The following is a 22,500-nucleotide window of genomic DNA, read 5'->3' as shown; positions in this document are numbered from 1 at the left end:
GAGCTTGTAGATCGGCTATTTCCACTATCAATGTTATTTTTGAAGTATAAAGTTGTCAAATATGTCAGTAATTTCTTTGTATATTTAGGTTATGTGTCATACAGTATCTACCATGTGCAACTTCAAAGCCTAAAAGCCAAACAGAAATGTAATTGTCAACAACAAAAACACAATTAAATCGTTAATCGCAATTATTTGAGTGACAATTAATCGCCATGTAAAATGTCATAATCGCGTGTGTGTGTGTGTGTGTGTGTGTGTGTGTGTGTGTGTGTGTGTGTGTGTGTGTGTGCGTGTGCGTGTGCGTGCCGATTATACAAACGCCTTCTAAATCAAGAAGTGCCCGTGGACCCCCATCTGAAAACGCCCCGTGGTTAAACTGGGGGTGTATAGGGAGGGTTAGGAGAGGAGGGGGTTATTGTATTATGGATGGGTGGGTGGGGGGGTTAAAAAAACATACTCTGCACTGATATATAGGCCTGGAGGACCGTTTACCCCCCCCCCCCCCGGCAGTCATAGTCACAAGCACCTGTACAAACACACTCTCAGTCAATCACAGCTGGAGAGAGAGAGGGAGAGAGAGAGGGGGGGCATATTTTGGGGTCTCAGGGGAATTGCCACCCCCTAGTGTTCACATCTATAACTCAAAACCACTTATTTTATGCCAGGGGTCTTCAATGTTTTCAGGTCAAGGACCTCTTAGCTGAGAGAGAGATGAAGCAGGGACCCCCACAACCTGTTCATAGATTCATTGTTTGGCAGCACAATCGTCTGTGTATTTCAAGTGGTAAAACAACTCTACTCTGTTACAAGTAAAAGTCCGGAATTCAAAATATACTTGAGTAAAAGTATGAAAGTATTAGCATCAAACATTCAAAATATTCTGAGAGTACCAAAAGTAAAAGTATAAAATGTTTGAATATAGCAGATCCACAAGCTCACAACGCGTCACGTTGTGAGCTTGTAGATTGGCTATTATCAAATAGCCTAGGTATAAAATAGGGCTAAACAACTAAAGTGGATTAATGTATGTTTTATAATATTATAATTTATACCTGCAAAGTAACTACTAACTAAAGTTTTCAAATAAATGTAGTGGAGTAAAAGTACTGCATGTATTAACCACTTTCAACCTGGCATCGGTATTTTTGGTCAGTGGTGGAAAAAGTATTCAAGTGTTTTACTTAAGTAAAAGTATCAATACCGTTAAGTTAAGTTAAAAGTCCAGAATTCAAAATTTACCAGAGTAAAAGTACAAAAATATTGCCATCAAAATGTACTTTAAGTACCAAAAGTAAAAGTATACTCATTATGCAGAATGACCCATGTTTTCACGAAAATGTATGAAAAGTGGTTAATCTATGTTTTATAATAATCAAAATCTCAGTCCAAACTTTAGGGGAGTAAAAGTATAATATTTGATAGGGATGTGGTATCGGTACTCGCAGTATCGGTACTCGCCCCGATACCGGCCTATTTTGCTGTACTCGTACTCGTCCGATATTCCTCGCGGCAGCGCCAGATAGATATGTTTCATAAATATGTTGGTAACAACATATCAAAAGTCCTAAGACACAGTTTTGTGTGTGTTAGTTCAACTAATGAACAGTGTTTTCACCTTCTCTCACTCTAGGCATGACAACATAATTATTTAAAGCATTTTATTTTGGAGCGCCACACACTATGTAAGCACTTGTAAAGAAACTTAACTTACAACAGTATTGGTATTCGGTATCGGCAAGTACTCAAATTACGTACTCGTACTTGTACTTGGTCAGCAAAAAAGTGGTATCGGGACATCCCTAATATTTGACTCTGAGATTGGGAAGACAACCCATTTTCAATATTGAACTATGTCATTATATATATATAATATAATATAATATAATATAACTTAGAGGAGGTTCCCCCTCTTCTGTGTTGCCTAGAACTGGAGGATTGATTTGGGGGTTGGTATTGTAAAGTACAACTTGATGACATCACACCGTCGTTGTACTTTACAATACAAACCCCAAAATCAATCCTCCAGTTCTAGGCAACACAGAAGGGGGGGGAACTTTTTTTCTATTTCCACACAACTCCTCTAAGGTATATTAATGACATAGTTCAATATTGAAAATGGGTGGTCTTCCCCTTTAAGTAAATGTACTTAGTTACTTTACACCATTGATTGTGAGCTTGCAGACCTACTATTTTAGCTAGCGGGGCTCTTGGGGTTTGTTGCCGTTCTTTTTTGTTGCTGCCCCAGGCTAAAATGTTCTCATGAAAGGACACCCGTGGAGAGAGAGATTAACAGGGGTTCAATCCGTCTCAGGTCCAGTTTAACATTTGAGGGAATGGAACAAGGCAAGAGAACACAACAAACAGACAGCTTCTGATGTTGTAATGGTTGGAAACCACGCAGGGATTTGGAGCATTATTGTTATGCCTTGCACACTCAGTCCTAAATTTACTTTTCAAATTGTTTGTTCAATATTCTAGACTCGCCACCTGTGTACGTGCAACTGTTGGACACTAGCAGGTTTCTCCTCCTCAATGTTCTCCTCCTCAATGCACACAATCCACCCATGCACGTGCGTGGGTTATTCCGTTTTCCAGAACCACAGATTTAAAGCTGTACTGTGGAAGCTGCTCAACTAGTGGTCAGTAGCGGTATTGCTTTATTCGGCCGTTTTTCGCCGCGGACCACCGGAACGGGGGTCCGCGGACCACCACGGCCACCGCGACCCCCGCGACCGCCTCCGCCTCGCCGATACGAATCCATAGAGCCGTCTCCCGTCATTTTTAGACCAGGATTGAGGGAGTAGCATGCAAGATTCCTTCACCAATGTAAACACAGTTGCTAAGGGAAGCTATTTTCTAAAGAGACAGCAAGACTCGCTGTGATTGGCCGGTGGTGTATGATCGGCGCTGTGATTGGCCGGTAGTGTATCATGTGGGAGATGACATCATTTTGCCGGGAAATTCTCCCCCCCCTCACAACTCATAGAAAACATATAAAGAGAAGGCTTCAGAAGCTGAAAATAACAGAGTGGGTGTTCTAAAACTTTAGCGATTTAACAGTTAGGACAATTTTAAGATTTGTTTTATAAAAAAAGTTACATAGTATAACTTTAACCAATATGCCCATAATGGACATATACTGAAGACAAGGACCGACAGAAACAAACATCTCCTGGGCACAACAGGGACACAAGACAGATGGGTAGAGCATCTTTAAATGGTTTAATTTTAACCACGGGAAGCCCTGCTGCCTTGGTGATCCTTTTTTTACTGCATGTTTTTTATTAGGGTACCTGCCCGAGGGCACAGGGGGAGAACATGCAAACTCCACACAGAAAGGCCCTTTTGCCAAACCCACCTAGGATGTGGGCACTGATGACACGGAGGAGAGAACACACCCCCAGCACCCACAGTGTCCCCAGCGGGACTCGAACTCAGGACCTTCTAGCTGTGAGGCCAACTTTCCCCCTCGCCTTGGAGCTCCTTGATCTGACAGCCGCTTTCGACACAGTGGACCACATGACCCTGCGGACAAGACCGGAGCACCACTGGCACCGCCTTTACAGTTGTTCAGGTCATACCTGACTGACCAGAGTTTTAAAGTTAGACAAGGTGCATTCTATTCAAGTGTGGCCCCCTTACCTGGGAGGGTTCCTCAGTGTTCTATCCTATGTCCCATCCTGTTTTTGCTGCATATGCTTCTCATAGGTACACTCATTATAAAGCTAAATATTTAATTTCATTGCTTGCCCTTGAAAGTGAACAGCATTGACTCTTTTCAGTCGTTGCAAAATTGTCTCATTAGTGGCGTTTCCATAAAGCCTCTTATCTTAATGCACATTAAGGCATATTCGCTTAAATCTTTTTATGGAAACACTTCAAAATTCGAAAATAAACTTTCATTATCTGCAAAAACCTTTATCCGCTTTGAGGAGGTGGATTTTGAGGCTTTATCGAATAAACTAAATGTGAATGGAAACGGGTCAGACAATAAATGCGAATACATTATGACTTTCTGGGTCCATATCGTCCTCCAACTTAAAGATGGGGTGCCATGATTTTCCCCCCCTCTAAAACATGATTATCTACTATTATAATTATACTAGGAGGAAGATCTTTTCCAAAAAAGTGTACGGAAAGAGTTAAAATTATGTTTTTATGTGGCCACACCCACCAGTTCTTTGGTATGCGTGGTTGTCATGGTGGGTGGTGACCCAGCTGAAGTTAGCCACACGCATGTATGTTGGGTGAATGGTAATTAGGGGAGGGGTTGATTCTGTGATGTAATAAGTATCTGTGTTTTTGGACCGGCACGTTTGACCTCACAAGGTGGCAGCCTTCAGCTAAAACCCAAATAGAAAGGCAATACATAATTGCTCATAACAACCACACCAGGGGGTCTAATGAAGTACTGTCAACCTCCTAGACACATGAAAACCAGAAAAGGTACAAAACTATGGCACCGCCTCTTTAACACTTTCCCTTGCCCCTTAACGTCCATTATAGCCTATAGCGTTAGCCCACAAAACAAACCGGTTGTTTGTTACACACGGAGTGACACGGACCGTGTGTAAATTCCTCCCGTTTTCACCTCCCGGAGTCAAGCCAATTAAGCCATCCGTGGCTAACCCTTCCTCATCACACGGCGTTGCGTGCCAAAAGTGGCCCATCTACAAACTCACAGCAGCTCGCATCTCCGCGTCGCATTGTGAGCTTGCAGATCGGCCACCTTCCAGAGGACTCTGAAACTTGCAGGATGAGTGTGCACTGTGCAGCGATCGAGTCACAGCAGTCAGACGTGCAGTGCTCACGTCTCGGTTCGGTCTGAAAAAAATCTGCCCGATCAACTCATGCGACCGTCGCTAATTCGAATGACACCCGCAAATGGAAACAGGCTAAATTCGCCTTGTCTTAATGCGAATTTCTGATAATTTGCTTCCTATTTTCATTCATTCATTCATTCAACCTTTATTTATTTCTCGGGAATACATTGAGGGCAGGCCCTCATTTTCAAGAATGCCGAGATTACAATAATAACAAGCAACAACAATAATAGTAAGAGTAAGAACAGCAGCAAAACAAGTTATGTTATACAAAACCATAAGCAAAGACCAGTACAAAAACAATAAAACAGACAGCTTAATTAAAACAATGACAATCAAAAACAATTAGGTTTGTGAGCAGATTTTTTAATCGTCCCAAAGAAATCAAGGATTCTAATTTTAAAATGCCTTGTAACTCGTTCCAACTAAAAGGAGCACTAAAACCGAAGGCTGTTTTGCCAAGTTCGGTATAGGCTGTGGGAACTATTTGTGGGAGATAGTTTTGAGAGCGTGTGTGGTGAATGGAGGGGTTTGGTATTAGTAGAGAGGATATATATACTGGTGATTTCTTTAAAAGGGCTTTATAAATGTAAATGAACCAGTGATGATCCCGTCTCACGGAGAGAGCGGGCCAACCAACTGTAGAGTATAAAGTGCAGTGGTGGGTGTTGTATGGGTTACCTGTGATGAAGCGAATAAGCTTATGGAAACACGGCTATAGATGGATTAACTTCTTTTTAATACCGATTGAAAGCAGGGGCGAATGAATGCTCTTCAATCATGTTTTAGTTCAGAGACCAGGACATGACACAGCAAGTTATAATCAAGCTCTGCTATCATCCAGCCTGGTCGTCTCAGTGCCAGTATCCATTATTCAGTTAAGAACCTTGATGTGACTTTTGAATGCAATTTAACCGATTTAGGCCTAGAATTATTGAATGCTTTAACCAGTGAAAAATAGCACATAGCGCTGTGAGCTTGTAGATCTGCTATTTTTGAAAAAGTCGTGAAAATGTGTGCAAATCTTTGAATATATGTATTTTCAAAGCGAACATGTGTAACTCAAATTTTGCTTCTGGGGGGTCCCTGGAACTAAATATTTTGAGATGGGGGTCCGTGGCCAATTTTTTTGGGGGGGGTCCTTCACATGAAAATATTTGAGAACCACTGATATAGTAGTCTCTCAAGAACAGACAAACTGAGCTCCAGTTAAGTGAAAAGGACCTTATACACTTATTAGTCGGGGATCCACATGCCCAAAAGCTCAAGGAATAGGGTTGAACCTGTGATGTTCTGCCGCACTTTTTATTTCAGTTTTATCTATTAGTTTGGTCATTAAGGTCCACAGAATGAGAGGCCTGCTCTGCCGGAAACATCGCGAAAAAAAGTCATTACTGTGATGACTGTGAAAAGTGATGACTCATCACTTTTCACACTTTTTTGGGTCCGTTTTCTAGCCCAAGGAATGTTTTTTGTGCAAAACAAATGCTTGCAATGGATTCAGAATCATGAAAACCCTCCAGTTTGACCCCTCACATGCTACTTAAAGCAGAATTCTTCTTTTTTATAATATATTTCCTTTCCTGTGTAGTGGAGTCAATGGGACAGTGAATGTACAAATGGCCATAACTTTTTTTCGCGATGTTTCCGGCAGAGCAGGCCTCTCATTCTGTGGACCTTAACTCACTCACAGCCATTTACAATATGCTTGTGCGCCTAAACTGCCAGGAATATTATTAATTTTTCAGAGTCACAGTAGATCTCCCTCATATGCATGACATTTTGGTAGGCTGTAGTCTATATAGTGTACACTAGATGTCGCCAACGTTTAAGGTCTCTGGCGATTGCTAGAAGGCCTCAAATTAGCAACCAGCCCATCCACTTAGCATTAGCGTTAGCATGGAACGGCGCGGGACCCGTGCACGCCATACACGCGCTTGATGGTCTAAAAAATTTAGCGACTATGTGCCTTAGATGCGCAATAGACGCACAGACACTTCAAACCGGATCAAAATCCGACGTTTTGATGCTGAGATAGAGCGGAGTTGCTGTAATTGCTTCCAATGTAAAAAAATATGGTTGTTTACTTTGGAGAAACGCTCGATTTCCGGTTTCCGGCGATGACGTCATTTCCATCGCAAAATCATTGCTTAAGCTTATATGAACCTAGAAAGGTCAGTTTTTGCTCTAAAAATGTCAAAAAATACCAAAAAAATCAGAAAATGATCAGAAAGGCGACGTTTGGCGATCTGGCTGCCTCAGCCCCCCCCAAAATGGCGATTTTTGGCGATTTGGCTGTGAATCAGTTTTTAATGACCAAACTAATAGATAAAACAGAAATAAAAAGTGCGGCAGAACATCACAGGTCCTCTCCCATTTTGAGGGACTGGAACCCCGGCTATTATAGAATCGGGTCAAAATTCAAATTTTCACAATTTTTCAAAAATAGCAGATCTACAAGCTCGCAGCGCGGCACTCGGTGCCGCGTTGTGAGCTTGTATATCTGCTATTTTTCAATAGTTAAAGCATAAAATAATGATACACAATATAATAATGTGTACCCGTTCTAAATGGGTTAAAATGTGACATGCAGATCAATTCTGAGTTCAAGGCACGTTTTTACCAACTTTTGGCCAGGATAAAGGCCTGTCTGCTCCCATCCAACCTAGAGAGAGACACCCACGCCTTTATTTCTTCGAGGCTTGATTACTGCAATGCTCTGTATGGCAGGCATACGCTCGCCTCCTCACTGGCAAGAAAAAGCGTGACCATGACCATATCGACCCAGTCCTCCTTTCCTACTGGCTCCCCGTCGGTTTCAGAATTTATTGTTTGTTTTTAACGGCCAAAATGGGCCGCCCCTTCCATATTTTAATGGTGCATTTATATAGCACCTTTTTTATATAGCACCTCAAGGTTCTTTCTTTACATACTGTGACTTGACTTATTCCTTGTTGTGTTGTTGAATATCCTGATCTTATTTTTGGAAAGTCCTTTCTGATTGTATTAAACAAAGTTAAACTCACCAACATTGCGGCTGTACTGAAAGCTTGAATCATCCTCTTTCTATCTGCAAAGTTTGTGTTTCATAAAAATCCACCGTAGAGAAGTTATGAGTTACTTTCTGTCAAGACATTCTGTGCACTCCCAAACTCCAATGCTCCATGCTGCTCAATGTTTCGCCGAAAATCGGTTATTTGCGGTTATAAAGTCGTCTAAAACGACTAAAACGGGTTTCCTTTATTAAGTCATTTTCGGGTGTCTTTGGGGCTTCAGGAGAGGACCTGGATATGTTGCTTGGTGCGCACCTTTTTTTTAATAGGCTCTGACATGACCAAATAAATAGAACACTAGGTCTATGCAAGCCTTTCAGAGCTGCACATTAAATAGTTATCCTATTCAACAGTGCCATTTTTAAAAGCAATGATGAATAGATGGAGAACTATGGCAGATTGTATCAAGATATGCTGCACAGTGCACACCTCGTAGTTGCTCATGCAAGACAATATAAATAATAGCCTAGTAAAGAGAAAAGACGCCGGCGATGCGTCGTTTGCACCTGATAACTGCACAGCAAGCGTTTTATTGGAGCAACAAGCTCTGCTCCCACAACGTGAAAGCCTTGTGATGCGACATAAACCAGCATGAGAGACACAGACAGAGAGACAGATGAGATGCTCTACTCACATATATGCTGCTGCGGAGATATGAACTGTGGCTATAATATATTGTTTTTAATCCACGTGGGTCTGTGTTTACTTAGTTACACTAGATTTTCGAGTGTCATGGCAGCTGGGTTAAGACGGACTTCCTCTAAAATCGGATTTCAAAATAAGAGAAATAAGAGACACTTGTAATGATTAGTCAACACACTACTTTTATTTTTAGGTCTACTTAAAGGACGTACGTGTTAACTCATACCTCGCGATCCCCGTAGAGACCGTAGATTTCCCGCTGTACCGCGCTGCCATGCCCGTAGAGCCCGTAAAGTTTAATTAGCTTTAATCATTATGAAAGGATTAAAAGTATTAGCGCAGATTTTCGCTGATTCTGGCTCTTTAGGCCCGCCCCCCTAACTGTATCCGGTCATTTCCGGTCTGGACCGGATCCAGCTTTCCGTATCCAGTCTGAGCCTGGGCCATAGTCCCGCCTCCATTGGTTTACTGTGTAACAGAGGAGAAAGCTACTCGGCGATGGAACACTCGTTTTTCAATCGGATTTTTGCGTTTGGAAACTTTGATCCAGTCTCTACACGCCTGGATTATGATCCCCGCACATATTGTGCGTTTTGTGCGCGAACGTGTCCACGTGTTACCATAGCGCACAGTTGGCTTTTTTCAATGCTTTTTCATGTAAACACTGGCTGATAAGCAGAGATACAGCGTGGCAACGGATATGTCTTTTTCAATGGGGTTTTTTGTATTCGAAAGCTTGTCACCGAGTCTACACGTCTACTAGATGAGTCGCGCACAGATTGTGCACGATGCGTGCGCGTGCCCACGCTAAAAGGTAAGGACAATTTGGCAGCTGCTTACTACAGCTATGTTTAAAATGGCAGAGAAAAAGTTAACGTGCAGTAAGTGACGCCAGAGCTAGGGTCTGACGCTAAATAAATAATTAAATAAGTACGCAAAAGCACTTCACGTTGTTTGATCGGCACGCAATATTCCTGCGGGGGGGGGGGGGGGGGGGGGGCGGCAGATCTGGGGGAGCCGTTGCTCCCCTTGGCTCCATTGAATAGGCGCCAGTGGCCATAACCTACATCCCAACCAGAGCCCTAATATCTGCTGCAGTGGTGAAAGTGGTTTGAAATTCTTGCCGGAACCGCGCGGCCGAAAAAAATTTGGGAAGCTCTAATCCCCCAAAACCCCTGAAATGCATAGAAAACTGCATTTTGGGAGGCCCACCTGCTGCCCTTCTATAATAAGCCTCTTCATATTGTTCATTGTTCCATACAGAAGGGTAAGCATATACATTATTATTATATTTATTATATTATTATATATATTATTATTACCCTTATTATAACCAGTTATCTAAAGTAACTAAGTAGACCTACATTTACTAAAGTACTGTATTTAAGTACAGGTTTTAAGTATAGCCTAGCCTACTTTACTGGAGTATTTCCAATACTTTTAATTCTACTCCACTACATCTCCCATTTCCAGATGCAGAATTGAATCATTTTGGTCTATTCTGCATTTATTGCCGCATGCAGGCACAGACACGAGTCCTCCTAGAGATGGGATTTATGGCTCTTTGAAGTGAGCCGGATCTCTGGGATCCGTTCCTTTCAAAGAGCCGTTCAAAAGACGTAGGCCTACATTTTGATACTTCTACTACTCAAGTACATTAACATTCCAAACTTTTACTTGATTGCAGTATTGATATTTCTAAAGAAATTGAGTATTTTTCCCACCACTGTTCATTAGAAAGGAACGGCTCCCTACTGTGAACCGAATCCTATCGTTCATTTCAAAGAGCCGTTCAAAAGACTCGATTCGTTCGCGAACGTCCCACCCACTCGCTCCGTGTCAAACAAACACTGAAACGCAAACAGACTGGATCACACTGACCTACACAAACCCACGGGAATAATTTAGAAGCACTTTATCAGAAAATATAGTCTAACTAGTAACACGTGAGTAGCCTACTGTATGTTAATCTGACTTTAGTATAGGCTATTGTTTTCTTCCTGGACGTGCGTTTGTGGCAGGTTATTTAACATGGGATTTTGACAGCTGGCTTCTCCTCTTCTTAACGGAACGCCGTTCCGGCCCGAATGTTTTAACGGAACGGGAGTTCCGGCCGTTCCGGCTCACTTTCACCACTGATCTGCTGACCAGTGGCTCCCGGTTGCGACTAAAACTCTTAAATCCTTATTAAAGACTAATTGGTTTTCGCTAGCTTTTAATGCTATTTGACCTTGCAATGTTGTTTCATTTTCTTGTTGTGCACATGTCCATTTTGTTTGACTCTTTCTTTTTCGATGTTTTAATTTATTTTCTCTTTGTCTTGTCTGTCTGTATTTTAAATGTGCTTTGTGCCCCATGTCGTTTAATTTTCTGGTAGTGTCATGTTCAATTGATTTGCTTAATTCCTTTTCCCCCCCTTTTCGTTTCTTGTCTCGTTTTCTTGTCTGTCTGTATTTTATCGTGCTTCTGTGCCGCACGTTTTGTCCGACCTTGGTCATTGAAAATGTACTATATATAATGTTTGATTTGATCTGATTTGAACGCCCCCGAAACTATGACTCAGACATATTGGTCGCATCGGCGGGGCAGCGTAGGCGTGAGGGCTGCGCTAGAACTCTATAGCAGATCTACAAGCTCACAGCGTGGCACCGAGTGCCGCGCTGCGAGCTTGTAGATCTGCTATTTTTGAAAAATTGTGATTTTATTTATTTGCTCATCTTTGACTATACATTTTTAAAAGCGAACATTTGTAACTCAAATATTTGCTTCTGGGGTGGTCCCTGGAACAACATATTCTGAGATGGGGGTCCGCGGCCAAATACATGTAATTGACATGAAAGAAGTTTGAGAACCACTGATCGGAAAGAAGGATTTGGAAGACATTTATAGAATCGGGTCAAAAATATTCAAAATCTCAAAAAAGCTTGTAGATCTGCTAATTTTCAATAGTTGAAGCAAAAAAATATGGTTAAAATGCGTTCCAGGTCATATGGAGTCTGGCAACCGTCTTAAATGGATTTCATCATGTCAAATGATAGATGCTTGTAAATAGGTGTGTAACGAGCAGGATAAAGTACAGTGATTCAGTCATTACTATAAAATAAAGCCCTCAGGCTGAAGCATGACTTCTGCTTTATCACTCTGTTTTGTTTTTAATCCAGTAATGATTTCCCTGTACATTTTTGCCTTGCAAATCACGGCACAAATTATTTTGACACAGCTAAATATCTGCGAGCATCGTTTTCACACGCTCAAGTTCGACAACACCACTAGCTATTATAGCATAAAAATCTGTTGTTTAGCCACTTTAACTGTTGTTAGGGAGGGTGGCTATGACCTTAGGTGGGGAAAAAAATGTCAAACGATGTACAGTATATGGAAATTCTTTTTTTGTTGTTTTTTTTGTTTTTTTGTTGTTTTTTTCCTTTTCTTCATTATTTTCTCATATCTGCTATAGGCCGATGTATCCTTACATTTTAAACACTTCAACAACCAATCAATGTAATTACTCCATGTATACTAGGATAGGCATTCATAAGCTTTCAGCTTCAGCCTATTCCTTTTGATCACCTGTAACAATGACTAAGTGGATGTATGACCTGATAAATGTATGTGAGTGATCAAAGAAACTAAAGGGTTAACTGCGCGCATCATCATCACATGTCAGTGCATGACGCATGGCGATCGATCCGAATTGAAGCACGACCACCAATTTAGCCTTGCTGAATTATCAACTGATCATCACTGGAGCCAGTGGGGGGCTACAGCAACCGCACACACACACACACACACACACACACACACACACACACACACACACACACACACACACACACACACACACACACACTCAAAGCAGCCTACCGGTATATAACGCTGCGCACATAAATTATAGCAATTGGGAAGGCCTAGCCTTCATTACCCGTCGCCTATGCTCCCGGTTGTGACTAAAACTCTTAAATCCTTATTAAAGACTAATTTGTTTTCTTTCTTGTTGTGCCATGTGCATTGTATTCAGTGCTGTGTTCTAGATTTCTTTTTTTTTGTGGGCATACTCTATTTATTCCCTCCCACACTGAGCGTGCGCACATTCGCACATTGATAGTTGTGCTTTAGAACACTTTATGTATATATATATATATATATATATATATATATATATATATATATATATATATAATTCGTTCCCTTTCTTGTTGTACCTTGCTCTTACTGTACTTACTGTACCCTGTACTCTGTTCTTATTTTTTCTTTTTATCTTTTTCATACTTCTCTGTAACTTTGTAAATAACCTTATGCTGCCTCTGGGCAACTGATTTTCCCCCTTGGGATAATAAAGGTATCTATCTATCTACCAACTAGTCGACTAGTATAACCAGAAAAGTCGTCAAAAAAATGTTTTTGTAAAATTCTTTATCCTTTTTTAAATTTATTTAACATATTTAATATGTATTTCGTTTCGATTATAGTTACATTTTTCTTTTTAACATTGCAACCATTATAAACAGAATATTATTATCCAGTCATCTCCCCTCTCAGAGTTCACGCAAATTTCACCCAAAGTCCGTGTCACTCTGCACACAGCAGCATTCGTTGACCACTGGTCTGGGACTACAGAATAGTTGTTTAACACATATGGTGCCAACCCCGAGTTTCCCGAGTTTGTATTGGTACCAACGCTGTGCCAACCCCGAGTTTCCCGAGTTTGGGCCGTTTAAAAAAACAAAACAAAAAAAAACATTTTTTTTTTTCAAAATATTTTTTTGGACCTCCAGAAATGTATTAGGCATGATCGCGATCGCGAAATAACATGTTTAACCCCCATACCAAACCATTCTTTCAAACATGGCAGCCATGTTTGTTTACATCTGAAGAAAACATAATGGACCATAAATCATGAATGCCTGAACGGATTTCCAAGCGGATTTTTTTGTTTGAAAGCTGTGAACAGTGTGCACACATGTGGTGCATCAGCTATGCATGGGCGTGCACTTTTTACACAATTGCGCAATTACATGGAAGTCTATGGTAACCATGGCAACGTGGGACATTGAAGAGAAAAAATCATAGCAACATAATAATGTTAGCGCCAACAACTACTACTACTTTTTGTGGTCTCATGTTCAGATATTGGATTCTGATTGGCTTAAAACAGTGGTAAATCAGTCAACAACCGTGAGTTGGCTCATGGACCCCGCCCACTGTTGTGTTGATTGTAACTAAATAACCTTGCATGTTGCAACTGTGTTTTCCTTCATTTATAAACAGTGGTAAATCAGCCAACAACCCACTCCCTCTCATGGTAAATGGCTTACTTCTAAGGGCGCACACTAACAGAATATTCCTATCTTGCAGTGTTGATACTTTTACTTAAGTAAAGTAAGTGAGTACTTTTCCCCCACTGCACACACACTACCTCTGGCTCCTCTGGCAGGGGTTGGTGGAGCAGGGCTGGCTGACGCGGCAGTGTCCGAACACGTACTGGTTGAAGCCCATGCAGCGCGCCACGCAGCCACTGGGGTACGTGCGGCCGTTGCTGGCACACACCGGCACAAACTGGTCCGGACAGCCACACGGAAGACCTGCCACGGGACGAGAGAGACAGAGAGAGAGAGAGAGAGAGAGAGAGAGAGAGAGAGAGAGAGAGAGAGAGAGAGAGGGGAGAATCAAATCAAATGTATTTATGTAGCACAGCGGTCTTCAATGTTTTCAGGCCGGGGAGTCGGGGACCCCTTAGTTGAGAGAGAGATGAAGCAGGGACCCCCACAACCTGTTCATAGATTCCATATGGTTTCATCGTTTGACAGCAAAACCATCAGTGTATTTCTGATTCATGTCAATTTGGGTTTTCAGATATTTAACCACTTGGACCGTCAAGTAATAAACTTGACCTTTCACTCTGTACTTAGTGTGCTCTTTTTTCCCCTCTACACCAAACCTTGCGCTGCGAGGCGTTGTGAGCTTGTAGAACTGCTATTTTTGTCTAAAGTTCTCAGAATAAGGGTACAAGTGAAGTGCTGCGTTAAAGGGAAGCTATGCGGTGCGGGTCTGTTTACATCCCCTAGCGAAACAAACAAAAATAGATTGTAGCTCTTAACTCGCTCTTAACACTAATAGTGCCTCTTAATCTGAAGGTTGCTTGGTGCCTCGGTGCCACGCCGTTTCCTCCATAGGCCGCCGCTATTATTTTGAAGGGCTGGAAGGGGGTTGTTTTTGTTTTTTTGGATTATCACTTGACGGCAACGATTACGTCATCTAGTCACATGACAGTGTGAGCCCAGAAGAGAACATGGCTGCGCCCAGCGTTTGTGTACAGTACTGGAGAGTGGAGACCATCCTTTGTATAAGAATGTCCCTTTTGGAGAAAATTAGGTCTCTTTATGGGCCTCTCAATGGATTTACTATGGAGGACGTTAACTTCGCGTGCACGCCCGACGTGCGTTGTAAACAAATCGCGGACATTACCGATGCGGGCGGGACCGGAGCGACGTACAGTAAGTAATAATATCTTTACTGTATATACAGTAAGATTGACAGTCCTCACCGTCAACGGCGCCATGGTATTAACCCTTTCAATGACGGTGAGCGCCGTCAACAGCAGCAGAACAGTTAATAGGTATAACTTTTGTTTTATTTGAATAATGTTTATTGCAAGCACAACCGACGGAGTGGGATAAGTAGAAACGTTTTTTTTTCCCAGTGGGGAATACGTTTGCAGGGACACCGCACTGTGAAACAAGACACCTTCCGGGAAAATGCAGCACCATCTTCTCCCCTACTCTGTACTCCCAAATTGATATTATTTGCTTGTACATCTGCTATTTTTAAATAGCCACGGTAACACATTTTGCCGGGGACCCCCTGGAACCCCTCCAAGGACCCCTTAGGGGTCTCCGGGCCATAATTTGAGAACCACTGCTTTACAGGTCAATATAATCTAGATCATACATGGGCAACAGGCGGCCCGGGGGCCACATGCGGCCCCCACCTTCACTTAATGTGGCCCGCAGGTTAATATCTGAATACTGATATATTATTGATTTCAGCTGTTACAATTCCAAACATGCAAACATGACCCGTTTTAATTCCGTCAGTCTATCTTAGTAGCTTAATGACTAGTATAGTAGGCCTAGTCTTTTTTTCATATCCAACGTATTTGTACAGTATTTAAGTTAATGAAGTTAACATGAGTATAACTAAATGCATTTGAAATGAAATACAATTTGTACATTTCAGGATTCCAATTAAAAAATTACATAAATTATTCAGGAATCCAATTCAAAAGAAGCAAAAAATAGCAGATCTACAAGCTCAAAACGCGTCGCACTGCATTGTGGCCCTCTGGAGTGAAGGTGGAAATATAGTGGCCCTCTCCATCATAAAGTTGCCCACCCCTGATCTAGATAGAAAACTTCACCCTTATCTTTTGGGTGAAGTACAACAATGTGCAAACACAGCAGCAAGATTTGTGAGCTGCTGTGATAGGAGAAGGATATCAAATGGAACCCAACCACCTTGAAGACTATAATCATTGTGTATATCCCTGCACCGTCTGTGTCTGCATGTAACCTTGATACATGAAAACTCTTTCACTTGTACATATTTTATTTTGATTGTATTCTATCATGTACAATGTACAGTACACTTCTGCTTTGGCAATGTAAACTTTTATTTCTCATGCTAATAAAGCCCTTTGAATTGAACTGAATTGAAGAGAGAGAGAGAGAGAGAGAGAGAGAGAGAGAGAGAGAGAGAGCCTGGACAGTTGGCGTAACCGTCTGGGCACCTAGGATGTTAACACTTATGTTGCAATGATTTTTTCTCTTCAATGTCCCGCGATGCCATGGTCTCCATAGACTTCCATGTAATTTATAGTGCACGGATCGTGCACGCCCATGCCTAGATGACCACATGTGTGCACACTGTTCACAGCTTTCAAACAAAAAAATCCGCTTGGATATCCGTTCAGGCATTCATGATTTATTAGCCATTATGTTTTCTTCAGATGTAAACAAACATGGCTGCCATGTTTGAAAGAATGGGTTGGTATGGGGGTTAAACATGCAATTTCGCGATCGCGATCATGCCTAATACATTTCTGGAGGTGAAAAAAAAAATATATATATTCAAAAACGGCCCAAACTCCGGAAACTCGGGGTTGGCACAGGGGTGGTACCTTTTCAAACTCGGGAAACTCGGGGTTGGCACAGGGGTGGTACCTTTTCAAACTCGGGAAACGCAGGGTTGGCACAGGGGTGGTACCTTTTCAAATTCGGGAAACTCGGGGTTGGCACCAGATGTGTTAATACCCATGACAGCGTATCACAGGTTTGAGTTCCGAATCCGATCCCGACTACCTTTCCTGCATACACCCCCCATCTCGTCGCTCTCTGGCAGAAACGTCTTATCTCCACATTTTCTTCATAAATGAACGCCCGACTTTATCACACTACAGCATCACACATAAATATTAAAGTAGCATATCTACAAGCTCAGAGGGCGTCGCTTCACGCCGCGTTCCGAGCTTGTAGATCTGCTACTTTGATATTTCGGAATTCGGATCCTGAAAAGTAACAGGTTTCCACCCGGCAGAGATGATATTTTAGCGAGAGAGAGAGAGATTGAGAGAGGACAAATGATAAGAGACCGGAAGATTTGATGTGAGTTTGAAAACATGATTGATTAGTTTTACTTGGTGACATAAAAAACTATGGCACCAATGGGACTCAACAAAGAGTTCGACATTAGGCCTTTTTTTTATAAGTTAAGCATTTTGTATGTTCATTGTTATTGGGTGATATGTTCAAGAAGAGGTTCTGAAAAAAGGTCGGGGCTGGACAGTGCCTCCTCGAGTAGTGTATTGAAATTTTGAAGTTTTGATAACTTGATCTTTTGTAAGATTTTGGAAGATCTTTATAAAAGAAGTACAACATTATGGAACCAATATATTGTGTACCTATTTTTAGAAAATCATGTATATTTGTTTAAAAAATGTAAAAAATAAATAAAAAAATAATCATGTAATTTTGAATCATGTCCTATCATTTTTAAATTGTATTTCTGAATCATGTCTATAATCATCAATCATGTATCACTGATTCGCTCCAGCTCACCAGGTGGGGCTAATAATCACCACCAGTGTTTAAAGACATTGTTTCCTATTTCCGGTTATACTGAAGAAGACTTTAACCAGTCGAAACGTTTATCTTTTTGCTGCTTGTCAATAAAAAGCTTGGAGCGACTTAACGCTTTCAATGCCACCTTTTCACCACTAGAGGGCACCCAGTGGCCATAGAAAACACCCATCCACAAGTGCTGTAACAGCACAAGCCCTGTGCAGCCATTACAAGCCTGAACACTTTCCTTTGTGTCATCAACAGGGACAGGATGAAGTTAGCTTGAAGTTAGCAATTGGCTACCAAGCATTTTAGAAGCCCTATTTTCGGCGATTTAGCCATGATTAAACCTTGCACACCTCATGGATATGCATGGAACAGAGAAAATGAGCTCTAAAGATCCTGGATTGCATTGGAGTGGATGGTAAATATCGGCGGCGCGACGCTCTCGCGGGCTGTGTAAACAGATGACGGCCGGCGGCCCGGCTCAAAAAAAAAAGACAAAAAAAAGACAAAAAATATATATTTTTTAAAAGCCGAACTAGTTCGGGATAGGCACCCAGGACGGTCCAAATCATCCCGAACTAGTTCGGGATAGGCACTAAAGCAGTTAACAGTGAGTGCGGGCTACCTTCTTTGTTTCTAGTATTGTCAGTTATAGCTCGGCACCGAAGAATGGAGGATGTGCGTTATTTCTCCTTTGGACATAAAAAAATCATGGCATAGCACTTTCTTGACATACAGTTATATAGCATCACCGAGGATAAAACAAACAAACAATTATAATAAAGCCCAAGGGCTTATTTCAAGGGCTTTGTTGATCACTATCGGGGTGTCATAATTCAGGTGTCATAATCTTAACAAAGTCACTGCCAGGTATTCATTCATTCATTTGTCCGCGTCTGCCAGGGAACGCACCATGTGGCCAGACTAACTCTGTGTGGAGTTTGCATGTTCTCCCCGTGTCCCCTAGGGTTGATACCCTCACAAAAAAAACATGCACAAGTCCTGGTCTCTATACTGCCTCCCCCTGGCCAGCCGGGGCGCCTGATGGAGGGGAAAGGAACTGGTTAGGGCTGTCACGATATGACATTTTATATGACGATTAATTGTCTCTCAAATAATTGCGATTAACGATTTAATTGTGTTTTTTGTCGTTGATAATTACATTTCTGTTTGGCTTTTAGGCTTTGAAGTTGCACATGGCAGATATGACACAACCTAAATATACAAAGAAATTACTGACATATTTGACAAAAATAACATTGATGGTGGAAATAGCCGATCTACAAGCGATTATGACGATTATGAAAAATAATCACGATTATATAGACGATTATGTAATAATTGTGACAGCCCTAGAACTGGTTGGGATAACGTGGAGAGGCCCGGACAAAGATTCTATCCGTGATAATCCGTTCTTTAGTTAGGGCCCATAGAATCTGGGCCCTAACTAAAGGGGCGAGTCCTGGGGTCACTCGCGGTTTGCGGGAGAGCACGGCTTGATCATAATCGCTGAAAACACAGACATGACCTAGATCTCTGTCAGCGGCGGTCCACCGTTCTAACAGTACGTGACCTAGATCTACGTCAATGGGGCAATTGTGTTAATGACATCAGGATTTAGGGTGGTTGTTGGCGATGGTGAGAGAGACCTTATGGGCATGTCCTGGTTGATGTTATGTTACTGTCAGTGGTGTAAAGTAACTAAGTACATTTACTTAAGATATTGTACTTACAGTAAGTACAATTTTGTAATTTACTTGAGCATTTCCAATTTCCAGTACTTTTACTTCTACTCCACTACATCTCGGATCCAAATATTGTACTTTTACTCCACTACATTTATTTGAACACTTTAGTTACTAGATACTTTGCAGATATACATTAGAATATTATAAAACATACACAGACCACTTGTAGCCCTATTTTATACATGGGATTTTTGAAAATAGCCGATCTACAAGCTCACAACGCGTCGCGATTGTTGTGAGCTTGTAGATGGGGCAATTGTGTTAATGACATCAGGATTTAGGGTGGTTGTTGGCGATGGTGAGAGAGACCTTATGGGCATGTCCTGGTTGATGTTATGTTACTGTCAGTGGTGTAAAGTAACTAGATCGGCTATTTTCAAACATTTTGCACTTTTACTTTTAGTACATTTTGAATTCCGGACATGTACTTGTAACAGAGTATTTCTATATTGCATTATTGATACTTTTACTAGAGTAAAACATGTGAGTACTTTTTTGTGTTCTGTGTTGTTGGGATTGTTAGCTTGACGTTTTTGTGTTTCAAGTGGCTCGAGGAGCCACTTGAAAAGGAGACCATCCCAAAGGGCTGATCTTCTAATCCAGTGGTTCTCAACCTTTTCAGGCCACGACCCCTCAAAGTCATCATATTTGAACTGGGGACCCCTCACCCTGACAAGCACTTGGAATTGTAGGAGTTGAGGCCATACATTTAGTTTGACTCGGTTCCACAGATAAATATTATGAAAATAAGCTCTCAATGCATGCAGCACGACTAGATGCTTCTATATCGTTCTTTTCACCGCGCAACACAGAGGGAAATAGAAGACATTACAGGCTTCTATTGGAATCCAAATGACAGTCACGACCATCAGTCGTGGCGACTGAGAACTTGTAAATGTCTTTAAATCCAATTAAATCGATCAGCTAAAATGGTCGATTATGTCACGCCCCTGCGTTGATGCGGAATCGTGCACGGTCCGAATCGGGATGCATTGTAGAATCCACACCTCTAGCACATATGCGCGCACACGCACACACACAGACATACCAGTGAATTTCCTGCGCTGCTCGTCAGAGCTGTTGTCAGTCAGACACTCTCGGGTGGAGCAGACCGCCTTGCCGGCGAAGCAGGAGCACTGGTGACAGTCTACCATGAAGGATGTCCCATGACCTGCACACACACGCACGCACGCACGCACGCACGCACGCACGCACGCACGCACGCACGCACGCACGCACACACACACACACACACACACACACACACACACACACACACACACACACACACACACACACACACACACACACACACACATTTTAATGTATTTATGTCCACACATAGGTCAGGAGAGCGCAGGGGCATCAATTGGGTATGGCAGGGGTATGCAGCTGCCATACCCTGGGTCCAGGGGGGAAGATAAAAGTTAGTTCTAAATATAAATCCATGAATGTCTCTTCGTCTATCTGTGCTGGTTATTATGTTGTTAAATTTACAGCAAAATAACTACAAATGCAACATTTAACAAAATGGTCACTTTAACAAGGTATTATAATTATATTCTCCACACTTGTATTCTCCCCATCTTGACAAAGTGGTATATTCCCAGGTTCCACAGGTCAGCTGCACAGGTGCAATTCATTATTGTTAATTGTGGCACGTTTACTAACTTGCCAAGTTTAGCTGCACTTGAACAACCGTTCCAGGCTGCCATATCCAGCTCAAGAAACCGTAGAAACGGGGGGGAAAGTAAAATGTACTTCTTAAAATAAATGTATCATGTCTGTTGCTAAAGGTATGGCAACATGACTGGTGTCTTGCACGCGCGCGAAGCAGTCATGTTGCCATACCTTAGCTTTTTCTGAACTGACGCCACTGGGAGAGCGTAAGAGAGGAGAGCATACAAGGACACAAATATTATTGGTACAGTAAGGTCACATTCACACAATCAAATGTCTTCATGATACAATAAGCATGTCACTCAGTTCTCAATCATGGCAGGGACGTGCAGGGGATGTTAGAGAGGCAGGGGGGGGCTGACATTTCTAAAAGGGCCTTATGGTGAAAATATCGAAAATAGCAGACCTCCAAGCTCACAACGTGTCGAGGTCGGCTATTTTCAGGGCTTGACAGTTCAGGAGAGTTAGGACAAGGCAAATGTCTTGAATGCTGCCTTCACGTATGGCATGGAAGTGCATTTGCATTTCTTTCACCATAGTAAAAACTGCATTCATGGTCTGGAGAGGGTAATTTTACAGAGGGATAAAAGGGCAGGGGCTCAAGCCCCCTTTGATGTCTATGTGTGCACATGCCTGGAGAGGAGAGCATACAAGGACACACATATTATTTCACAAAATCATGGCATTTGTCTTCATGATACAATAAGCATTTCACTCAGTTCTCTGTGGGTAGAAGTAACAACAGTGTCTCTGCCATATGTGGCGGCTGCCAATTATAGCAGAGACAGCGCAATACTTTGCCAGGCCTTTTTGGGCATCCCAAGTTGTTGAAACCCTCAAACAACCAGTCTGTGGGTATAATGTCCTTGGCTGCCAAATATAAAAACAAAGTCTGCACCTGTAGCTCAGCTCTGAGATGGTATGCAGGACTGGTTGGTATTTAACCGATTTAGAATGGGTACACATTATTGTGTATCATTAGTTTATGCTTTAGCTATTGAAAAATGGCAGATATACAAGCTCACAGCGCGGCACCGAGTGCCGCGCTGCGAGCTTGTAGATCTGCTATTTTTGAAAAATTGTGAAAATTTGAATTTTGACCCGATTCTATAAGTGTCTTTTGAATAGGTTTTTTTTGATGGCTGGCCAGATTGCTGACATAGAAAATAGGTTTTTCCTATTTTCTATGTCAGCAATCTGGCCAGCCATCGTCAAAGAAAAGGTCCTTTTCACTTAACTGGAGCTCAGTTAGTCGGTTCTTGAGAGACTACTATGTCAGTGGTTCTCAAACCTTTTCATGTGAAGGACCCCCAAACTGATATGTATTTGACCACGGACCCCCCATCTCAAAATATCTAGTTCCAGGGACCACGCAGAAGCAACATTTGAGTTACAAACGTTCGCTTTGAAAATACACGTATTCAAAGAT

At 41.9% G+C, this 22,500-nt stretch overlaps 1 protein-coding gene across 1 annotated transcript in view; it reads right to left on the bottom strand.

Annotated features, from left to right (window-relative positions):
* The window catches only part of reck (reversion-inducing-cysteine-rich protein with kazal motifs), a 224,212-nt gene that overhangs the window by 61,765 nt on the left and 139,947 nt on the right, over positions 1–22,500 (bottom strand). Inside the window, exons 15-16 of the mRNA XM_080752182.1 lie at positions 20,440–20,562; positions 13,938–14,103 (exon numbers count right to left, since the gene is read on the bottom strand). Coding sequence (XP_080608308.1) covers positions 13,938–14,103; positions 20,440–20,562 — 289 coding nt within the window. The remainder of the gene's footprint in view (positions 1–13,937; positions 14,104–20,439; positions 20,563–22,500) is intronic.

Source organism: Nannobrachium achirus, assembly GCF_963921795.1.
Source record: "Nannobrachium achirus genome assembly, chromosome: 21".
Taxonomy (NCBI): Eukaryota; Metazoa; Chordata; class Actinopteri; order Myctophiformes; family Myctophidae; genus Nannobrachium; species Nannobrachium achirus.
Note: the sequence above shows the minus strand (reverse complement) of the source record. Positions and strands in the feature narration are given on the sequence as shown.